Below are 20026 nucleotides of genomic sequence, written 5' to 3'. Positions count from 1 at the left end.
ATAACATAAAATTTTCTTCACATTTTGACTTACACACGAAACGGAATCATTTTGCATATTCCAAACTGATTTTACATTCTCCCATCTTCCACCTTTGTTCATCTTAGCATAACCGCCAATTCAAATCCGATGTTGTGGTACTAGATCGAACAAGAAATCTGATTGAGTTTCAGTTCAGTGTCTGTTTGGGCAATTCCAATTGGAATTATATCACGTTATCTTTCTAGTTGGATTTTTATATTTGTAAACAAACTGTGCCGGCGCAGTCGGGTGGAGTTGGATGAAGTTGTTTTCTGACCAATTGATACCTCGTTTTGGCCTTGAATCAGTGTTTAATTGATCCTATCAAGTAAATGATTTTCTGCCAGTGTCTTTGGCTAATTTTCAGGTAAGTTGTTAACTTCCTTGTTTTTTGTATGATAAAAGCTCTAAACTTTAAACACCATCTCTCGAAATGGAAAAAACTCTTCCAAATGTAAATTCACTCAAGGTTTGTGTACCTAACATTGAAATATTTTTTGTTATCATAACTTTATCCCAGTTTCTAACGTTAAAACGCTAATCGTTAAATATTTTGCTCATACTTGTTAGAAAATTTGTTTCCTCACTAAATTTTTGGTTGGCTTACTAAAAAACCATTTTTCAGCAATTGATTGTCGATTGTCGATTTTATCAGATTCGGAACTTGTTTATTTTTGAAGGTGAGATGTAATTGAGTGAAATTCGAACGCCTTTTTCTAAAATATGTCTTTATTCGTACCAATTCATCACTACATTTCTATTACATTATTATATAAAATTAGATGTTCAGTTCAATAATGAACTGTTCAGGGCCCAATAGTTAACAAATCACTAAAATTTGTTTATTCGACTTAAACTTGCTGAATACTTTAAACTTACAACTGAAAACTGAAACTATTAAACTAATTATAACGAGAACGAATCTCTGCGATGGAAGACTGCATCGATTTGTCTTTGAAGTTATAGATGATTTTGTTGGCCACAGATTCAACAGATTCAATGTCTGCAATCCGATGAAAATCTTCGGCGCTGTGCCAAGGTGGAAGCCGCAAAAATGGAACGAAATTTTTGGCGAGTGTAAATATTTGGCGAGTAAATGCTTCCGGTGCATTCGATATTAATGATTAATCAAACCAATTTTCAAGAATATTGCTGGAAAGTCAGCGGGAAAAACCAGCATAATTCTGCTGATTACCAGAAAAAAAAAAACTTTTGGTTGCAAACACTGCTTTATCATTCTTTCTAATTTGTCATTTATCATCAGCATGGCGACAGCAACTCCAGACCGGCAGCAGAGCACTCCAAAAGGACGGCCCCAGGGAAAATCTCCGAGGACACCATCGTCTGCCACTACGGTCGGAGCTTCCCGGGTGCATGACATGGTCCGCAAAATTGTCGACATGTACCAAAAGTGGCAAATCACGGTCCAAAAAGGTGCTCAGTATTGTAATGCCATTGAAGGTGTTAAAAAGGGTGTATTAGAAAGCAAAGGCGATTCTGTTGACCCTTTTCCGGCTAATTTGGAGCTTTACTGCAAGAATTTGGCTATTTTAAATACTATTTTGGATGATGTGATACGAGATCTGGAGAGATCGATCAAAAAGCTGAGGTTGGAGCAAACCGGGTTGGATGACGGTGTTATCGGCAGGACGTGGAATCTACAGAAGCTGATAAGCGTGTTGGAAGACGTTGGTGGGTTATTCAAAAAGCAACTTGAACTGAGGAAAACTATTGCTGGTATGATTCTTTTAAATTTCTTTTAAAAAAAAAACAATACAAAATTTAACAATTAATTTATTTTCTCATTTTAGAGAACATTGGACATTGCATTACACCGGCGGAGTTGGCATTACATGTAGTGTTTTGGGAACAACTTTCCAGTCAAAATGGCTACCTGAGCGTCTATTTTGAAATGATGAAATGTGAATTTAATATTGATGAAGGCATGAGGGCATGACATTAGATGTTGTTTGAGTTTTTACAATAAAAAGACTGTTTTTGTTAGTACATTTGTTTTAATTTTGAGCTTCCGAATTCCGTCTTATGTATGCCTGTTTGTTCGAGCTTTATCGAAAGAATTGAAAAAAATAAAACATCCCACTTCTACGCATTTCAAATTCTTTTTTAAGACCTCTTAATCGAAAGCATGTGAGTGTTGCCTTTGAAAAAACAAACATTCATAATACCAATACTTTAAAAAATTTAAAAAAATTAAAAAAAATATTTCTATTTAAAAATTTAAAAAAATATTTCTTTGTTCCATGATGTAGACATTAACTTCAGCTTTCATATGCATAAGGCAAATATTTTTTTGGAAGTGTAACATATGAACTACAGCAGTTTTCGTGAGGCATGTTTTTTTGGATTTTTTTTTCTTTCATGCTGAATAACGAGAAAACTAGAGGCTTTAGCTATATATAATGTTCTAAACATATTTTACTGACATTACAAGGTTTCTATTGATATAAGTTTCATATGAAGTTCATAACAATCCAAACGACTTACACTGCCGGCCAAAAGTTTGGGATCACCCGCCTAAAAACATGCAAATTTTGATCGTCCATATCTCAGCCGTCTTAGGGCATATTGCAAATCTTCTGATCTCATTTGAAAGATAATGAGCAATAGCTATTTCGGAGGTATTTTGCCCATAAATAATGTTTTAGTTTTGCACCTAAAACTTAACCTAAAGTTAGAGCATTTTCAAAAAAACGCACTCAATATTCAAAGCCGATCATCTCGCGATAGGGTGGACCAAATTTCAAAATTTGAGTTGCATTAGAATCCTTATTCTATACTTCTCAAAACACAATCAAATAATTTTGTGCAAAAATTTAAGAATGCACTTTTAATTAATAAAATAGACACTTAAGTTATCGTCCAAAAGTTTGGGATCACCTCTCAGTATGGTGTTTTGGCCAAAAACATGCAAATTTATCTCATTCATATCTTTCTCATCTAACATCGTATTGTAGATCTGAAGGGTGCATTTGAAAGCTTAGGAATTGTTGTTTTTCCATAAATTCATACAAAAATTATATTTTAAAGTGATAACCATAAACAATTTACTTGAAATTAATTGTTTTTTGAAAATTCACACTTATGATTGTTAATTTTTGATGGTTATGGATTTAAAATATAATTTTTTAATGAATTTATGAAAAAACAACAATTCCTAAGCTTTCAAATGCACCCTTCAGATCTGCAATACGATGTTAGATGAGAAAGATATGAATGAGATAAATTTGCATGTTTTTGAAAAAATGATCCCAAACTTTTGGTCGATACACCATACTAGGGGTGATCCCAAACTTTTGGACGATAACTTAAGTGTCTATTTTATTAATTAATAGTACATTTTTAAATTTTTGCACAAAATTTTTTGATTGTGTTTTGAGAAGTATAGAATAAGGATTCTAATGCAACTCAAATTTTGAAATTTGGTCCACCCTATCGCGAGATGATCGGCTTTGAATATTGAGTGCGTTTTTTTCGAAAATGCTCTAACTTTAGGTTAAATTTTAGGTGCAAAACTAAAACATTATTTCTGAGAAAAATAACTCCGAAATAGCTATTGCTCATTATCTTTCAAATGAGTTCAGAAGATTTGCAATATTTCCTAAGACGGCTGAGATATGAACGATCAAAATTTGCATGTTTTTTAGCGGGTGATCCCAAACTTTTGGCCGGCAGTGTAAATGGATTTTACTTTTGGAGTGTCAAAATGACACTCTAAGTCGGAAAAGGGAGTTTTTTTGTCCAGGCTTCCAGGGTTAATCCATAAATAAAGTAAAGATGGAAAATTAAAGAACTTTTGAATTCATTTAGGGTTCCCGAAATTTTTTTTGTTTTTTGATGCTTCTGAAAAAAGTTACAAGCATTCAAATTGAAATAGTGTCAAAATGACACTCTAATGCGGATGAGGGTTAAAGTTGTTATGTTTTGCCATTTTCCATACATATTATTCAAAAATTTTATTTTTCATTCTTCTTTTGAACGGAATAGTATGTAAAAAATGTACTAAAATCTGAAAAATCACCGAAGATAGTTTGATATATGAAGAATCGTTTGAAATTATCAAATCAAAATCGACCATTTGTACACTTGACATAGCCCTTACCCCTTTGGCTGATGATAATTTGAATGAATTTTGAGTTACAACAACTTAAAGCCAAAAGCTAATGGTTTTTCATCGATCCAGATTATCTTTTTTTTTTAGATAATCTACAAATTTGACGAAGGGAGCGTTGGGCTGGAAAATCTTACGAAAGGGGGTGGTGAGTAAAAAAGTTTTTAAACCACTGCTCTAAACTTCAAAACAATAAATAATGAGGCCTAAAATGGGACGAATAAAACGAAAAATATGACATCTTTTAAAATGTTTCACTTTACAGAGGAAATTCTTCCCAAATTGAAAAAGGGAAAAAACTTCACATCTATTGAATAAGCGCTATTGGTAGGTATCCACATTTCGATATTTATACTACCCCTATTCGCATATGAATCCCATGTGTTAAAACTGCAAACCGAGAAAAACGCTTGTAAAGTTTGAAACTTGTTTCATGAAAACAATCGTATGCATCATTTGTTGATGAAACCTATCAATAATTCGGATAGAAAACACCTTAAAGAATACTTTTGTTTAATTTTGCGCTAATAACAAGTATTTACGGAAAAATTACAATAAAACACCCATGTGACTCATTTGCGAATATTCCTAACACTCGAGCAGAGATTATTCGCAAATGTGTCTCATGTGCTAAAGTTATCAGTGCAGGTGACAAGTGGCAAGTACTTTTCTAACATATTTTCTCATTTGCAGCAAAAATTATTTCCTGTAAAATTACGCAAATGTTCTGTAACAAAAAGGAACAGGACATTTACCGTAATTTTGCAGGTTGAAAACCAAATTACATTACATTTAATTTTTAGTGTACAACTTTTTTATGGGACATTTGCTGTAATAATAAATGAATCTTCGTAAACTTAAAGGAAAATAATTTAAAATTACAGGTTTTGTTAACTACCGTCAAATGGGGCATCAAGCAAAAGCAGGGTTAGATGCAACATTTGTATACCACAACACTCATTCAATTTTTATTTTTAAATACTGTAATAAAGTTATCATTGAATGATAAAAAAATTTATGATGACATAGTTTTTAACATCGTAAAAGAGTTTTTTTTAATTTTGATTCTCATAAAAAAATTAAAAAAATCGAGCAATAGATGTACAAATTTTTAAATTTTTCGATGCCGTAAAAAACTTTACCTCGTTTGACGGATTGGCTTAATGATATCACCTACAAACTTTATATTGCTTTCATTATCCAATATACTGTTGGTGTTGAAATATTTTTCGGACAATCTCCAAATGCTTTTAAATAAATATTTTTATAATTCAGTTATATGACTGGGGCAATATGCAATAAAATGCAAATCAGAAATTAATCTCATAAATCGCGTTTCCATATGCTGGGATATGATTGTTTTGCATTATGCGTTTGTTAATATTAAAATTTCATCCATCCTTAGATTTATTTACACATGATTTAAGACAGGGGTGAGCAACCTTTTGAAGCAACGGGCCATTTTTAATATAAAATTCTTTCGGCGGGCCGCATTTAAAATAAAATTTAGTTTGCACAATTTAACGTATTTTTTAGTTTCATCACTAAAACCGGATCATTTTTCAATAATTTGAATGTTTTTAAAGATTTGAAATGTTTAGCTAAGATTCAATTTTTACAAAAAGCAAACACCATTTGCTTCCCTTTCATTTATTAAAAAACGGGTGATGCCCTCTGACACCAGATACCCGCTCAGTTTAGCAACACGTTTTAAATTTTGGAGTTTTGCCTTCTTTATTTCCTCGCTACGAAAAATTTTTGGGGCTGGCTAGTAAAATTGTCAAAAGGAGCGTGGTGACGAACTTGTTAAAAAGGAAAATTTTCGAAAGTCTTTCGAAGGTTCATAAAAAGATTTGAACTGTTTTCTGAAAAAAAAAAACCCTTTTTTGTTCGAACCAATGCGATTTTTCAACATCGGTATTTTTCGTCATCAAAATGGTATTTTGGTATTTTTCTCCATGGAAAGTTTCATGGAGCTTAACTTCAGCGATTTTTTACTGTGCCTATTTTGAAAAAGTTTTCTTTACAATTTATTTAATTTTTTTCGTGAAGCCTCCTTTTTCCAATCAACAGTTTTTTTTTAATAATTTGAAGTTCCGTATGAAATCATTGTATTGAGATGATAAGCATGGTTTCTAATTAATGAAAAATTTATAATTTCATAGGTTTTAAATGAGATTTGTCAATGTTACAGTTTACATTTTTGATTCTAGAATTTTTTTACAAATTTCATAAACTTTCCTAATTTAATTCAGAAACCTATTGTTTGGAATTTCTAAGGCTGAACCATGAAAATCTTGGTAATGTGGATTGCTTATTTTGAAGTTAAATGACTCATTTCAATCAATTTAATTTAATCAATTTTTAGCTTGATTTGCCCATGAAATTTCCGAAAAAAGCATTACACAAGACAACAAAATTCTTATTTTCCGAGGTGCAAGGAATCTCAAAACTGATATTTACTTATTCGGAGTTGCTGAGTCCAAATATTCATTTTTTTTGTCAGCACTAGATTTCGAGATAACTTTAAAACTAGGTCAAAAAATTAGTTATTCATTTTGCGTACTCTTTTGACAAGACTGTAAAATACAAATACTCAATGATCAACTTTCTCAGAAACCGCGAGTGATTATAAATTCTAAGAAAAAAGTTATAGAAGTTTTCATTTTGTTATTTTTTTCAATCCTGCAAAAAAAGGAATTTTGATGAAGATTTATAGAAAAATTAAACTAAATTGATAATTTGATATTTTTAAAACCGTAGATCAAATCATTTCGCAGTCTTCAACTATCTTCGGGATGAATAAGCCATAAAGACGCTTAAAATCACTCTAGAAAAAAAAAATGAATGAATTAAAATTTTAATATCCAATACAATAACCTTATTTAATGATGTCAGAAGAAGTTTATTCTATATCTTTTTTGAATTTCTACAAATTGTAAGTAGAATTCAATTTTTGAAAGCATTATATCTTTGATACAAGAATATTTGGGCAATATCTGAGTCCTTGGTTGAATGAAAGGTAGTAAATTATTGAAAGTCTTTTTTAATCAGTTATTGAATCATAGGCACCAAAACTGCAGCCCTCCTGTGTAATTGTTACAAACTTTTTTGTTGAATCACAGAATTACAGATATTATTGTAGTCGAGAAATCAGAATTTCTGAGTCAAGAACGATCTATAATCGTTCACCCACTACTCTTTATTATAAAACTTTCCTTATTTCCGTCAATAATCAAGAACAAAAATATTTCACTTTTTCATACAATTTTAACTTTGCTTGAAAGACTTAATCAACTTCTATATTACATTTTTCCAATAAATAATATTGCATCCATGCCTTCATAAAAACTCAATGAAAAGCTTAAATCCTACAAAAAAGTCAACAATTTGGATGATTATAAGACGGATGCAAATGGAATTTTTGTTTTTTTTTTTGATTTTCTTTTAAATTTTTTTTGGTTAGTTGTGACTGCTATTTTATGATAATTAACAAAAACAGAAAAAAATAATTTGAAACTTGCTTTGCGGGCCGCACTAACATGTCTCGAAGGCCGCATGCGGCCCGCGAGCCGCGGGTTGCTCAACCCTGATTTAAGATTATATAATATTTGTAGTATTTTTTACCCCCAAATGTATGCAGCAGCTTAACACATTATTCTAAAAAACATTTTCGTCAGAAAAAATGTAAAATTTAATTCGAACAGAACCAAAATTACTGCAATTGGTGCTTTATGCGTTATGACATTCCACATGTCTCAAAAACTTTAACTTTTCAAACGTTTTCATTTGATTTTTCATTAATAACAGAGTGTGTTGCAACTTACCCCTTTTTCTTAGTAGGGTGAAAATCGCATGTTGTTGTAAATTTAAAAATAACTGGTAAAATCAATAATTTTTCTGACTACGTCAATTTGGTGTCCATCAACCTTAAAACTTTTGATGAACGAGAGGTATAATTATCTGTAAGCATTAAGATTTTAGAATCCTTGAAGTTGAAAATTGTTGCATGTTGCCCCAGTTGACGGTACAGGTTGATTTATATTAAAGGTTGCAGTTTCAGTGACACGTAATAGTTAAAAAAAAATTTCTGTGTATGGCGAGGAATGAATGACATCTAGATGTTAAAATCCTATGGACCAAATGAATTTAAAAAAAATCCGAAGACTATGAGCGTTGTTCATTGATTGGTTTTTGTCGAAAAAACCATTTTGAGAGAGTTTACCTGTGTACTTTTATTATAGTTTTTTTGTGATTAAGAGTCAGATTTCTTCGGAATAATTTGTCTATTATAGGTTAAATTTTTATGTTTTTAACATTAAATTATTGATTTATTTCATAGTCTATAGATATATCTACGGTTTTCTTCAATTACATGCTCTAGCGCTGAATTTTGATCATGGGACTCATATACGAATATTTTTCACATGGGAGGACACATAAGGGGTCATATTTTTTTTTTTCAAAATATTGGGAACAAACTTCGATCAAAAACCTGTTATACAGGTAAATTGAACCACAAGGAAGCGTTAGCTCAAAAACGATGAAAATGCACATGGCACTCATATGCGGATGCGAAATGCATACATTTAGCGGTTTTTCCTGCATTATACAAATAGATTGAATTTCGATGCTCAGCAACTTGCAATCACGTATTAATCTTTGCTTTAGTGCGACACTTTAATAGTCGATCCTTCAACAAACTAAAGCTACTGATAATTGCATTTCTTTGAACCTAGTTTCGCTAAGGGGGCATCCATAAATTACGTAACGCTCCTAGGGGGGGGGGGGGGAGGGGGTTAGCTCGAACGTTACGAATTGTGACATAGGGGAGGGGGGGAGGTATGCTCATCGTTACGTAACGATTTTTTCCTTAAAAATTTCAGTTTAATCGCCATGCAATTTTGGCAGAATGATATGCAAACCATAATCAGTTTAAAATTTATAAACTTCAACATGATTGAAACTGGTTTGTAATCTTTCCTCTTTAAAGATTCTGAAATAGACTTCTTGAAAGGTGTACTAAATATCCGTGAAATAACCGTTGAAAACCCCCTAAATTTAGGTTCATTTACCCCCTAGAACTCAATTCAACCTTAAGACGTAAATTTCACTATTTTTTCTCAATTTATTCAAAAAATGCAATTTTGATTCTTGCGACGAATTTTATTTAGTGGAATATATTTCGCATAACAAGTTAGGCTTCTTGATCGGATTAAAGTAAACAAGGTAGATCATCAGTTTACAAGCAAGGAGCAACTCATAACAAGACAATCAATTTATTTTATGAGAGAGTTATCATCAATGAGTACTAAGAAGCGATTTGGATAGATCGATATTAATTCCGTTTTGAAGAACGTTAAAAAATGTATGTTGAAATATTTTTTTTACCTTCGAAAATCAGTATTCAAAACCATGAGGGGGGGGGGGGGGTAATTATCAGCGTTACGTAATTTTCATAGGGGGGTACGTTGAAGCGTTACAATTTGTGACATACGGGGGGGAGGGGGTCAAAAAAGTGCAATTTTTGCGTTACGTAATTTATGGATGCCGCCTAAATAACTTTTGTTGAGACATTTAAAGTGTAAAATTTGAGTTTGTCGATCGTTTATTTACAATACATTTTAGAAAATTGAGCAGTGTAATGAATTGTGGAGGCAATTTTTCTTTTTGAAGATTTCGAAATTGTGATATTAAACTATAAAAACCAACTAAGAGATGTAATTTATCACAATAAGTATTTTATTTATTTTTACTGCCTATATGCAATACTCTACGTTTATTCCTCACTCTAGCTTAAATTCGAACGTGTTTTAAGCGGTTTCAGTTCAAAATTCACTCCTATCTAAACTGTCTGCTTCTAACATGGTTATGATATGATCGATATATGATACATATGGATTTAAGTAACGGTTGCCCTTTCGCTCTTAAGTAGATGGTACCGATTGAAGACGCTACTTTTGTTAAAAACTCGGCAGATAATTATCGCGTCAATTAAACAACGAAATCGAGTTACAAACGATCCGACTTAACGATCCTAATGTGAGACAAAAATAACTTTTTTTTGTTACGTTTTACTCTGGCTTCAAATCGTATTTTTCCATTGCGTTTTGGTTTAGCTGTAGTTTTTTCCTCTTTAGTGGGTTTTTATTACTTTTTGTGCTTGTTTACCGTTTTTGTACAGAAGAAATTAACACCTTCCGCTAGCTCTGATTGTCAAATCGATTCGGCAAACATAATTTCTACCAGAAATGTTGTGATCGACATCACACGAAACTTTGTTATATGTCCGTTTTTGATTATTGGTGTAATTTTGACTGGTTGCTTGAGATTTGATTTGAAATTAAACAATACTGTTTTGGAAGAATATCTGCAATCTTTCGAATTTGGTTGATATCAAACAAAATCGGTCGATTTAAAGTCTGATCAGCACTATCATAAGTTAACACGATTGAATTATACTCAGTCGTTGCTAGATTAGAAGATTTAAGGATGCTTAACAAATCTCATCTGCATTCAATTAATTGCTTCGTCTAGTTGTATCGATGAATCACTAACCGTAACTCGGTAGTGACTTAGTAATGAGGGCATTTTACACGGGGGAAAAAGAAGGGCGCTTACATACTAAGTACACATGTATGATTAAAAAAATAGTTTGAGCACAGCCTTGCGGTCACTGGTTCCAATTTGGGGCCAGGATCCAGTTGAGGACTTATTTCGAATACACGATTTCTATACGTATAGTGGAGCGGGGTTCTTGAACACATCTTGGACATCCGCGGAACCCCTCCCAATTGATTACTTAGTTGCTGCATGGAACCACAATCATTGGGTTCAGTTGCGCCGGAATGGCGGCAACACTCGAGGGCGCTTCGTACGGTGGGGGTTTTTCGCGGATTTTTTCATTCTCAGTGCTAACGGTCGCCGTGACTGTTGTTTCTTGGCTGGATTCCGTTCCGGATGCCTGGGGACTCTGGCTCTGGGATCGACCCAGAAAGATGCTGCTAAAGCTAAACGGCGACGAACTGCTACTGGTTGGACTAGGACTACTGGCTGCTGCGGTAGTTGATGTGGAGTTGTTAGCGCTATCTACCCCACCGGTTGTGGGGCTGGAACTGTTGTCCGTTACTGATCCCGGTTCCGAAACCGGTCCAATCGGATTATGGCCCATAAGTGCTGCCGGGTTCAGCTTAATGGCGTCGTCATAGCTTGGAGGAGCTACGGCCACTGTGTCATAGTCCGGTGGTTTCTCGCATCGCCTTTCCTCGGCCGAGCTAATTACGTGAATGGGATCGTCATTCTGAAATGATCAACAGAGGTAAGAAAAAAAAAAGTGAAATGAGTTTTTGCTGGAATAGGTCCGGTGATAAAAAGATAAATGTGTTAAACGGAATCGTTGAAATCGAAGGTTCCGTTCAAAGAAAGTCAGTTTAATTTGTTGGCAATGTGAAGGGGAATGAAAAGTTATTTTAACAACAGATTTTACTACGATATTGTGAGATCTTGGAAATCTTGTTTCAAATTAGCCGACGGTCGAAATTTTAATCGCTTTAGGCTTAAACGGATCATTGCCTACCAGAAAGATCCATGCCAAATATGAGTCCGATCGGTAAACGGAAAGATGTCGAGCAACAAGCTTGAATTGGTATAGAAATCAAAGACTTTTTGCTAAGATCTCCCATTAGAAACTTTTTTTTCACCAAAACTTTTCTCATAACCAGTCGGTTTTCCAAATTGTTTTTCCTAAATATTGAAGAAAATTCTATCAAAGACCACATATCAATAAAACGTATGACATAATTTATACTACGGATCGGAAAATTCCAAACGTCAGATTTTTGGAAAACCGCTTTTTGTTGTTACAACCAAGAACAATGAACGACTTAAATGTTTTAAAAATCAATACAAACTTCAGACTTAATATGCAACCTTTTTACGTTTTTCGATGGTTAAATTTTGCAGCAGCTTTTCAGCATTCCAATCATTGAATGAAGTCTGCAAGTTTTCAACAGTTGGCTGATTTGACCCTAATTTTGGTCTGGAACAAGTTAAAAAAGTTCGTTGAGTTGAATTATATACATTATGTATACGGGGTTTCCCTCAAAACATTTTGCCACTCTTCATGAAAAAATCATGCTGATTTCATTTATAATCAAATTAGTTAATATGCAAAACAATCAATTAAATTGATATCACTGCTAGTGATAGACACTAGCAGTGATGTCAATTGATTTTTTTTGTTTTTCAATGACATTAGACACACCACTGTTAAATAACTAAAAGCTTCTCCGCCTTATGTTATACGTAGTTACGGTCTTCGACAAATTAGTTCAAAGGAAAATTTCTTTTGGGATAATTCAAATATTACGTAACACGATTAGGGAGGGGGTTGTATTGCAGCTTGATACGGTTTGTGGATTTTGGAAAGAAATGTGAAACGAATTTGTTACAAAGGGAGGTGGAGGGGGGGAGGGGGCTTTTCGAAAACGAGGGAAATTCGTTTTACGTAATATTTGAACGGCCTTTTTATCACGTTCGTTACCAAGAGTGGGAGACGCAAAATACGTATAAATTTGAAAAGTCGCAACACAAATTGAGAGATATATAATTTTATTCAAAATCATCTCGGATTATAACCATGTATAAAATATACATATTTGTGTTTTGAGCTTTATTAAAAAATCCTTGAATTTTAATGTTTAAAAGAACCATGGTAACAAACAAAATAACTAAATGATTGCAATAATATTCATTATCTTTGGTTTATTTTTTTCTTTAGCACAATTCAAAAATTGCTAATTTGAGGGCGACATATCCAAAAAGGCGAATCGTTTTTTTTTCTGCTACCTCTAGTTTTTGAGATTCGAGAGTAAACTTGAAAAAAATTATTAACACAATTTTAGAACACTTCTAAGATACTCAAATCGAAGGTTTCGAATCAATGACTAACTTTTTCGAAGAGCGCGAGTAGTTGAAACTTCGGAGAAAATTGAGGCGTCCTTTAAGTTTATTTATCACAGTCTGGAGAAATACGAGAATTAAATGATATTTTGGAACATTTTCTTAATCAATATGAAACAAATATTTTTTTAAAAGCATAAGTCAAAAACAATCGCAGTCTTCAACAAAGTTGTAAATGAAAGTTAAATCTTTGATATCGAAAGCTCAAAACTGTTCTTCAATGATGTCACAAATCATTTTATCCTATTGCTTTTTTTAAATTTGGGTTTATTTTTTTCCATAAATTTACCCTAAAAAACTGACTAAAAAAAATTCACGTTGAAAAATTACTTTTTTCACTGAAATCAAATCCTTATTTTTCTGCATAACAAAGATAATCCTCTACTGAATTAAAAGATAAAACATTGAGATTTTTTTGGGGAAATATTTTTAATGATCTGTAAATATGGAATGCATGCCAATAAATATTTAGATCTCTTTTTCAATATTTTCAATTATTCAAATTATCTATGAAATCAGTTTTTTTTTTTCAAATTATTCATATGGTTTTCAATGTTTTACAGAACTGAATCATGCTAAAATATTAAAAAAAAAAAGTCCGAAACCATATATGGGGTCGTATGCAGTAGAGGATTAAGAAATGTTCTCTGTGAAATTTTTTATGGCTTGTTCAAAAAATTAGATTGTTCCTTTTTAAATGTCTTTCAAAATTCGCAATTTCAACTAAACATAAAATTCATGGGTTATGAAGTTAAGATTTTGAAATTAATCAATTCAAACTGCAAAGTTTTAAATTACAATTTAACTGTGCTATGAAAATAAAAAATAAATCTTTCTTATTTTTATTGATTTACGATACTTCTGATTTTATTGTAATTAATTAAGATATCATTATTTTTAATTTCTTTTGAATTTTTTTTAAACATTCTTTTCAAAACTGGAATTTCTTAGTTTAAATTTAAAAAAAAAAACAATGGGTGAATTTGAATTGAATAAATGTTTTTAATTTTTTCTATACCTCGAACTTTCAAATGCTGTTAAATGATCTTCAAGACTTTTTTTCCATATATTTTTTTTTTAATTTTTTTAGTCAGAATTCAAGATGCAAAAACACTGTTTGGTGAATAATTTCAAATTAATAATTCATTTTAACAAGTTGCAAAAAGTTTATTTCTTTGGTTTATTTTTCAAGGACTTGCCAAGTTGGCTATAATTACGTCGAGTGCTAAAAAATAGAATTTTGCGAAGAGTTGCATACACAATTTTATGTAAATTTGGAAAAAACTTTTTGAAAATCCATTGATTCACCTATAAGAAGTGCATCTTAACAAATAACCACATTGAAACGACTTTTCCAAATGACTGAAAGTTTTTGATCATGTAGATCGTGGACCGTACTTTTGCAGGCAAAAAAATAATTTGTAGTGAAAATTAATCCTTTTCGATAATTGCATTTCGATTCCATTGAATTGCATAAATGTAATTATAATAACAATTCAAAATTTTTTTTTTTAAATATTGACTTTTTCGGTATATAAAAAATCTGTACTGAATTCTACAGATTTTTTTAATTAAAAATATTTTAAATAAGCTAAAACAGAGGATGATGGTAGGGTACACCAAAGTTATCATAACAAATATCATTCGTTTTGTTTTTATTCCTGTTGATAATTGCCCACGTTAATATGGGGTAATAATAAACACTGTTAAGATTCTTGTTACGTAAAAATTGAAGTTACGTAAAAATGAAAGTTTAAAATATATCTGGAGGAATCTTAACACTGCGCCTAGATATGATTTGTGGTTTTGAAAATCTACCCTTAATTAGTGATGAAGAATTTTTGTATTCACAAAGGAACAACAAACCTTGCCCTACAATCTCATATTCACAGATTTTTAGAAACTGATAAAGTTATATATACCGATTTTCTTAAGCTATTATTGGTATTTTAAATTTTGAAGATAATCAAACAATTTTTAAAATAAGTGTTCATAATCTCTCCTGGTTGAAAAACATAGACAATTATAAATAATCCTCTGTGAATCAGTGAGATGAATTATTAGCAAAAAAAAAAATATTACACTTTAAGAATGCAGATGAATGTGAAACGTCTGAAAACTACAATTTTACTGAATTAACAGTGACGAGGAAGTTACAGGATGAGACGCCCTCAGAAAAATACTTTAATTTTCAAAGATGTGGATTTTGTGAGCTGTAGTAACAAATTTGATATCTGTTACCTTTAAAAAATAACAGAATGTCACATGACGAATGATTGATTGAAAAGTCCTGTTTAACACAATATTTTTCTTTGTAAACATTTTTTAAAAATTTGATTTGTTATGGGATGTTTAATTTATCATTTAAATTAAATATGATAAAGATAGAATTCGTGTAAGTTACGAAAAAAACCAAAATTTTAAAATTTGGCTATGTGTTGAAAAAAATGGACAATCAAAGATTGGAAAACCTTGAAATTTTGACCCCCTGCAACGCATTTATTTATAGAGGATACATTTATACACGGTGAGCAATTTGAAAACCCAAATTGGTTCACTGGGGAAAAATTCAAAACCTTTAAGAACTAGTAAATAAGCTTTGGTGATATATTGATCTACCTTTTCTATATTTAACATACTGTGCACTATATAGTGTACACATTGTGTTCCAAATTTTTAATAAGATTTTTTTTGATTTATAATTTTTGAATTTTCTGTCTAGTGAAGAAAAAGATATTAACTTCTAGGTTAACAGGTTGAGCAAAAAACTTTATTATTATCCAAAAACTTCAAACTTAAAGAATGTACACATATATGCTAATATTTTTCAAAGGAGCCTTGAAAATTGATTATATCTCCTTCCATGGCTGTAAAAAAAGGAGGGGGGGGGGGGGGGTGGGGTTTAACAGGATTAGGACTCTGTATATAAATTTAATTAAGATTCGAATGTTTGATTAAAAATATATGAACTCAGATTATAAACAAAAATGTTAAAATTAAAATACTAAAAAATTGATGATTGAGGTCTCTGAAACAAATTTCAGTTCTTGGCTCATATTGAAATATCATATAAATTAATAAAAATTAAGAAATAATTTTTTCTGTACATTTCAGAAATCGTATTGAAACTCGGAAACAGTTCCAAAATTCAGATTATCAATTCAGGTTTAAAATTCAGATTCAGAATTGATGTTCGAAATTCAGATTCAGCTAGTTAAAATTATCAAGCAAATTTATCGTTGAGGAATTGAAATTGCAAGCCACCGCAAGTTTTTAATTTTGATTGTAATTTTATTTTCAAAATTTCAAATTCAGTGAACATTTGAGAATGGTCATTTAGAGAATGATATATTTACATGTTAAATGCAGGGAATTTCCTTTAGAAGAGGATAAAGTAGCTTATCAGAATCAAAAGTATGACATTTGGACTTGATAAGTTGGAAATTTTTTAATTAGAATTTCAAATCTAAGCATGAAATTGGATTAAAAATTCAAGAGCGGAACTCAGTTTTTCCAAAAATTTTCCAATATTTGTTCAACTACAGTTTTAATTTTTCCGTTGAATTTAAAAGTATAAATCAACGCAAATTTCAACAATGATCGATAAACTAACATTAACTTTGCATTATTCATACTCATACTTATGCTTATAAAGTAAGAATTCCAGATTGCCTGGTTTTATTGATTTTATTCCCAAAAAAGCAAGAAAAATTCATAATTTGAAAAGATTTTTACGATTTTTTTTTCAACTTTCTTCACTTTTCAAATTTTCTGCAAATTTTCGCACAAAAAACTTCAGATTTCTGTATTTTTTTTTTTCAATTTGTCAAATCTTAGAAAAAAAATTATCCATCTCTCGTAAAAAACGTTACATTTTTTACAATAGAAGGAAAAATTTCCTTATAAGAACATAATGTTTCATTTGCTGAAATATTTTCTTTATAAAAAGTAATGGATTATGTATTGTAGGATATGCATTCCAAATTCCCCTGATTTGTTAAGATTAGAATGAGTTTTCAAAGTGAAGTGAACATATAAAGCAAACTTAGTTTAATGATACTCAATTGTTTAGTGCTGGTTTTATCCAAATTCTTCATTTTTTTGGGGGAATTTGAAAAAAGATTTGAAAGCTGCTGATGCGATTCAATTTAAAAAAAAATAATGAAAGTTTTAGGTGGATTTAGTCACTTTGTTATAGATATTTTCGAAATATCACTGAATTATGCTAAGATTTATCTGGATTTTATGTTAAAATTCGAAATCAAATCCTCAGTATTATATTAACTTATAAGGTATTATAAAAACTTGTGTTAATTTGTTCAGCAAAATAATGCGTGGAGAATTCTGCAATGCTAACTTTAGGGCACCCCTTTAACTTACATTAATGTGGAACCATTCGAAATATGATATCAAGGGGGTCCATGACCCGTTAAATTAAACATTTTTATTCCGATTTTATTTTCTTTCTTAGTTTTCTAGAACTTTAAGTGATATGATTTTAGTTCTATCTTAATTTAAATTCAAACAGCCTTGTATTTGAACGGCCTTGCAATAATGTTTTATCATTGATTGGATCGAAATTTGGGGCGGGAGCTAGGTTTCAAGCAAGTTGGGAAATGAAGGCTACCCTAATAAACAGTGAAATTTTGTTTATTTTTTGATAAAATTAAACATTAAAATACTAAACAAATCTTCTATTTCAATAGAAAATTCAATAAAAAATTTTTGATTATAATACACTATAGTGTGGCCCAGTTTTTAATTTGGAATTGGTATCAAATTGGTAATCAAATATTTGAAATCATACTTGTGGTGCTCAACTGCGTAAAAACATTCGAAAATTAATTAACGTAATTTGTTCAAAATAAATTATTGTGGCAATAACTACCAATTGTTCAGGATCGCCCTTATGGCTGGAATCGATAGCATCAGATATTTCTCGATGAATAATAAAACCGTACCGTAAAAACGTAAGACCGTAAAACCGTGGATATCTAAAACAGTTATTCTGGCTCAAACACTGATCTTGTCTCTTTAGTCCTCCGGCTTTGGCTACTTAGGCCTCTGACATTGGCCCCAAGGGTTGCTTAGTTTATTACCGTCTTCAATATGACTGGCTGGGAAAAGAGGCCAAGCCTTGGGCTGATTTTGGCTGGACCCTTCGGAAAAGCCACTTCGTTTCTGAGAAAAGCCGATGAATTTCGCCGGTCATTACAACAAACTTTTGCGTATATTGTGGCGCTTCTGGTGAACGGATTTGGAAGTTCTTGGCGCCCGCGTATCGGGAATTTTGTCAGCTTCACGTATGTATTTGAACATTCCACAAATCTACTGTTCTTTGTAAACAATAACACGGAAGCCGGAAAAAGGAAAAATTTGTGCACAGTTATTCGGAAAATCCATTGTCAAGTCAGTCGTCGGAGTGAAACTGTCGACCGGAAACTACGAGGTAAGATTTAAAAGACGATTAAGAGGAATTCCAATCTGTCGGACCGTGATTTGGCCAGAAAATTCATTGTATTATAAGGAGAATTCGACTCCGGGAAGTAATCAAGTCGTATCGAGCTAGCAAACAGCCAAATCTGACCATAAATCCGTGCGATACGGAAGCTTTACGACCAGGTGCTGACCAAACTCCACGGGAGTCGTCTGAGGGACGATGAAACCTATGTCTAACTGACTTCGGACCAATCCCAGCCCAAAAATTTTATTTGGCAAAGGTTCGGAGGAATGTTCTATGGCAAGGCATTGTAAGCTGTGGCAAAAAAAAACGAATTTTTTCGTGACAAATAAGACAAAACAAGTGTCTCCAAAAACGAGTTTTGACGTTGATTCGATCCCACAACCCTTCCGTTATTTTTTGGCCAGAATATATATAAAAAAAAGTTGATCTAAAACTCAGGTTTTATAATTATAAGTATACAATAAGTAGTAAAAACCATTCGAACCTTTGAATCTAACAGACAAAATGTAAGTTTAGGCATCGAAAATAAAGATTTCACGCTATTAGTAATAAAATATTGGAAACCATTTTTAGTAACGTTCCGGTTCGAATCCTTAATCTTAGTTGCTTATTTCAAATCAACTTTGTGGAAAGTTAAACTATTTTCGATGTTTATTTTTTATATTTTTAAAATTTGAGCTGCTAATGAACAAATCTCAATGGATTGTAAACCCTTTATCATAAAATCGGAAATATAGCTAATTCATCAGTAAGGGAAAATTTTACCCTTTGTAAGCTTAAAATCATACAATTTGACATTTTGTTCCCAATTCACCATTGCACAAACGTTCAGGAATTTTCGACAGAAAACATTGTAATGCTAAAACCTTAGAAACATTTCCGAGAAAATCACCAATTCGAATAGTTAAAAGTTAAAACCCGACTTACCTCATTCGTTCCCGCTCGATTAGGCGTATGCAACCAGCAGCACATGGCAGTACAGATCAGGCAAGCCCCGGCTGTGTTGGAAGTGCAACAGAAAATAGAAAGAAAAAAAAAAACAATAAACAATCGGAAACTAATCACTTGAGTAATTCCAGCTTCGGACGTGCTTTTGCCCTTTTTTACGATTAGGCTGGGCAGCGACAATGACACTAGATACTGACGTCGCGTCGGGGAAACCACGTTCCTCCCACCCTTCATCGTCATAGGATGACGTCAGAAGCCGATTCATCACAACTTGGGGTTGGGAACTTACCAAGAATACAGGCTACCCCGGTGTAACGGATCGGTTCCGAGTAGTGTTCCGCCAGGCCCAGCCAGTTGACTAGGGCACCCACGCACAGCAGTATCATTCCATACCGGTAGGGGCGCTGTGTGCGTCGAGATTCCTCCAGGGACATTACTGCAAGAAGACGGACAGAAACAACAAATCGGACGTTAGAACTCCCGAATGCTCAAGGTTTGTTTGG

General features: G+C 32.2%; 2 protein-coding genes across 7 annotated transcripts in view; one reads left to right on the top strand and one right to left on the bottom strand.

Annotated features, from left to right (window-relative positions):
* The first annotated feature begins 253 nt into the window (after nt 1-253).
* Nucleotides 254-2025, top strand: LOC129749312 (uncharacterized). The gene is made up of 3 exons (XM_055744256.1): nt 254-388; nt 1286-1758; nt 1833-2025. The coding sequence occupies exons 1-3, from the start codon at nt 354-356 to the stop codon at nt 1976-1978; spliced, it is 654 nt and encodes a 217-aa protein (XP_055600231.1). The 5' UTR covers nt 254-353; the 3' UTR covers nt 1979-2025.
* A 7858-nt stretch (nt 2026-9883) lies between these two features.
* Nucleotides 9884-20026, bottom strand: part of LOC129749308 (uncharacterized) — a 113577-nt gene continuing 103434 nt past the window's right edge. For all 6 annotated transcript variants that reach the window (XM_055744249.1, XM_055744250.1, XM_055744246.1 and 3 more), the window contains 3 exons: nt 19813-19959; nt 19503-19573; nt 9884-11450 (listed from right to left, as the gene is read on the bottom strand). In XM_055744249.1, coding sequence (XP_055600224.1) covers nt 10953-11450; nt 19503-19573; nt 19813-19959 — 716 coding nt within the window. In that variant the 3' untranslated portion in view covers nt 9884-10952. The remainder of the gene's footprint in view (nt 11451-19502; nt 19574-19812; nt 19960-20026) is intronic.

The sequence above is a fragment of the Uranotaenia lowii genome, chromosome 2 (genome assembly GCF_029784155.1).
Source record: "Uranotaenia lowii strain MFRU-FL chromosome 2, ASM2978415v1, whole genome shotgun sequence".
NCBI lineage: Eukaryota > Metazoa > Arthropoda > Insecta > Diptera > Culicidae > Uranotaenia > Uranotaenia lowii.
Note: the sequence above shows the minus strand (reverse complement) of the source record. Positions and strands in the feature narration are given on the sequence as shown.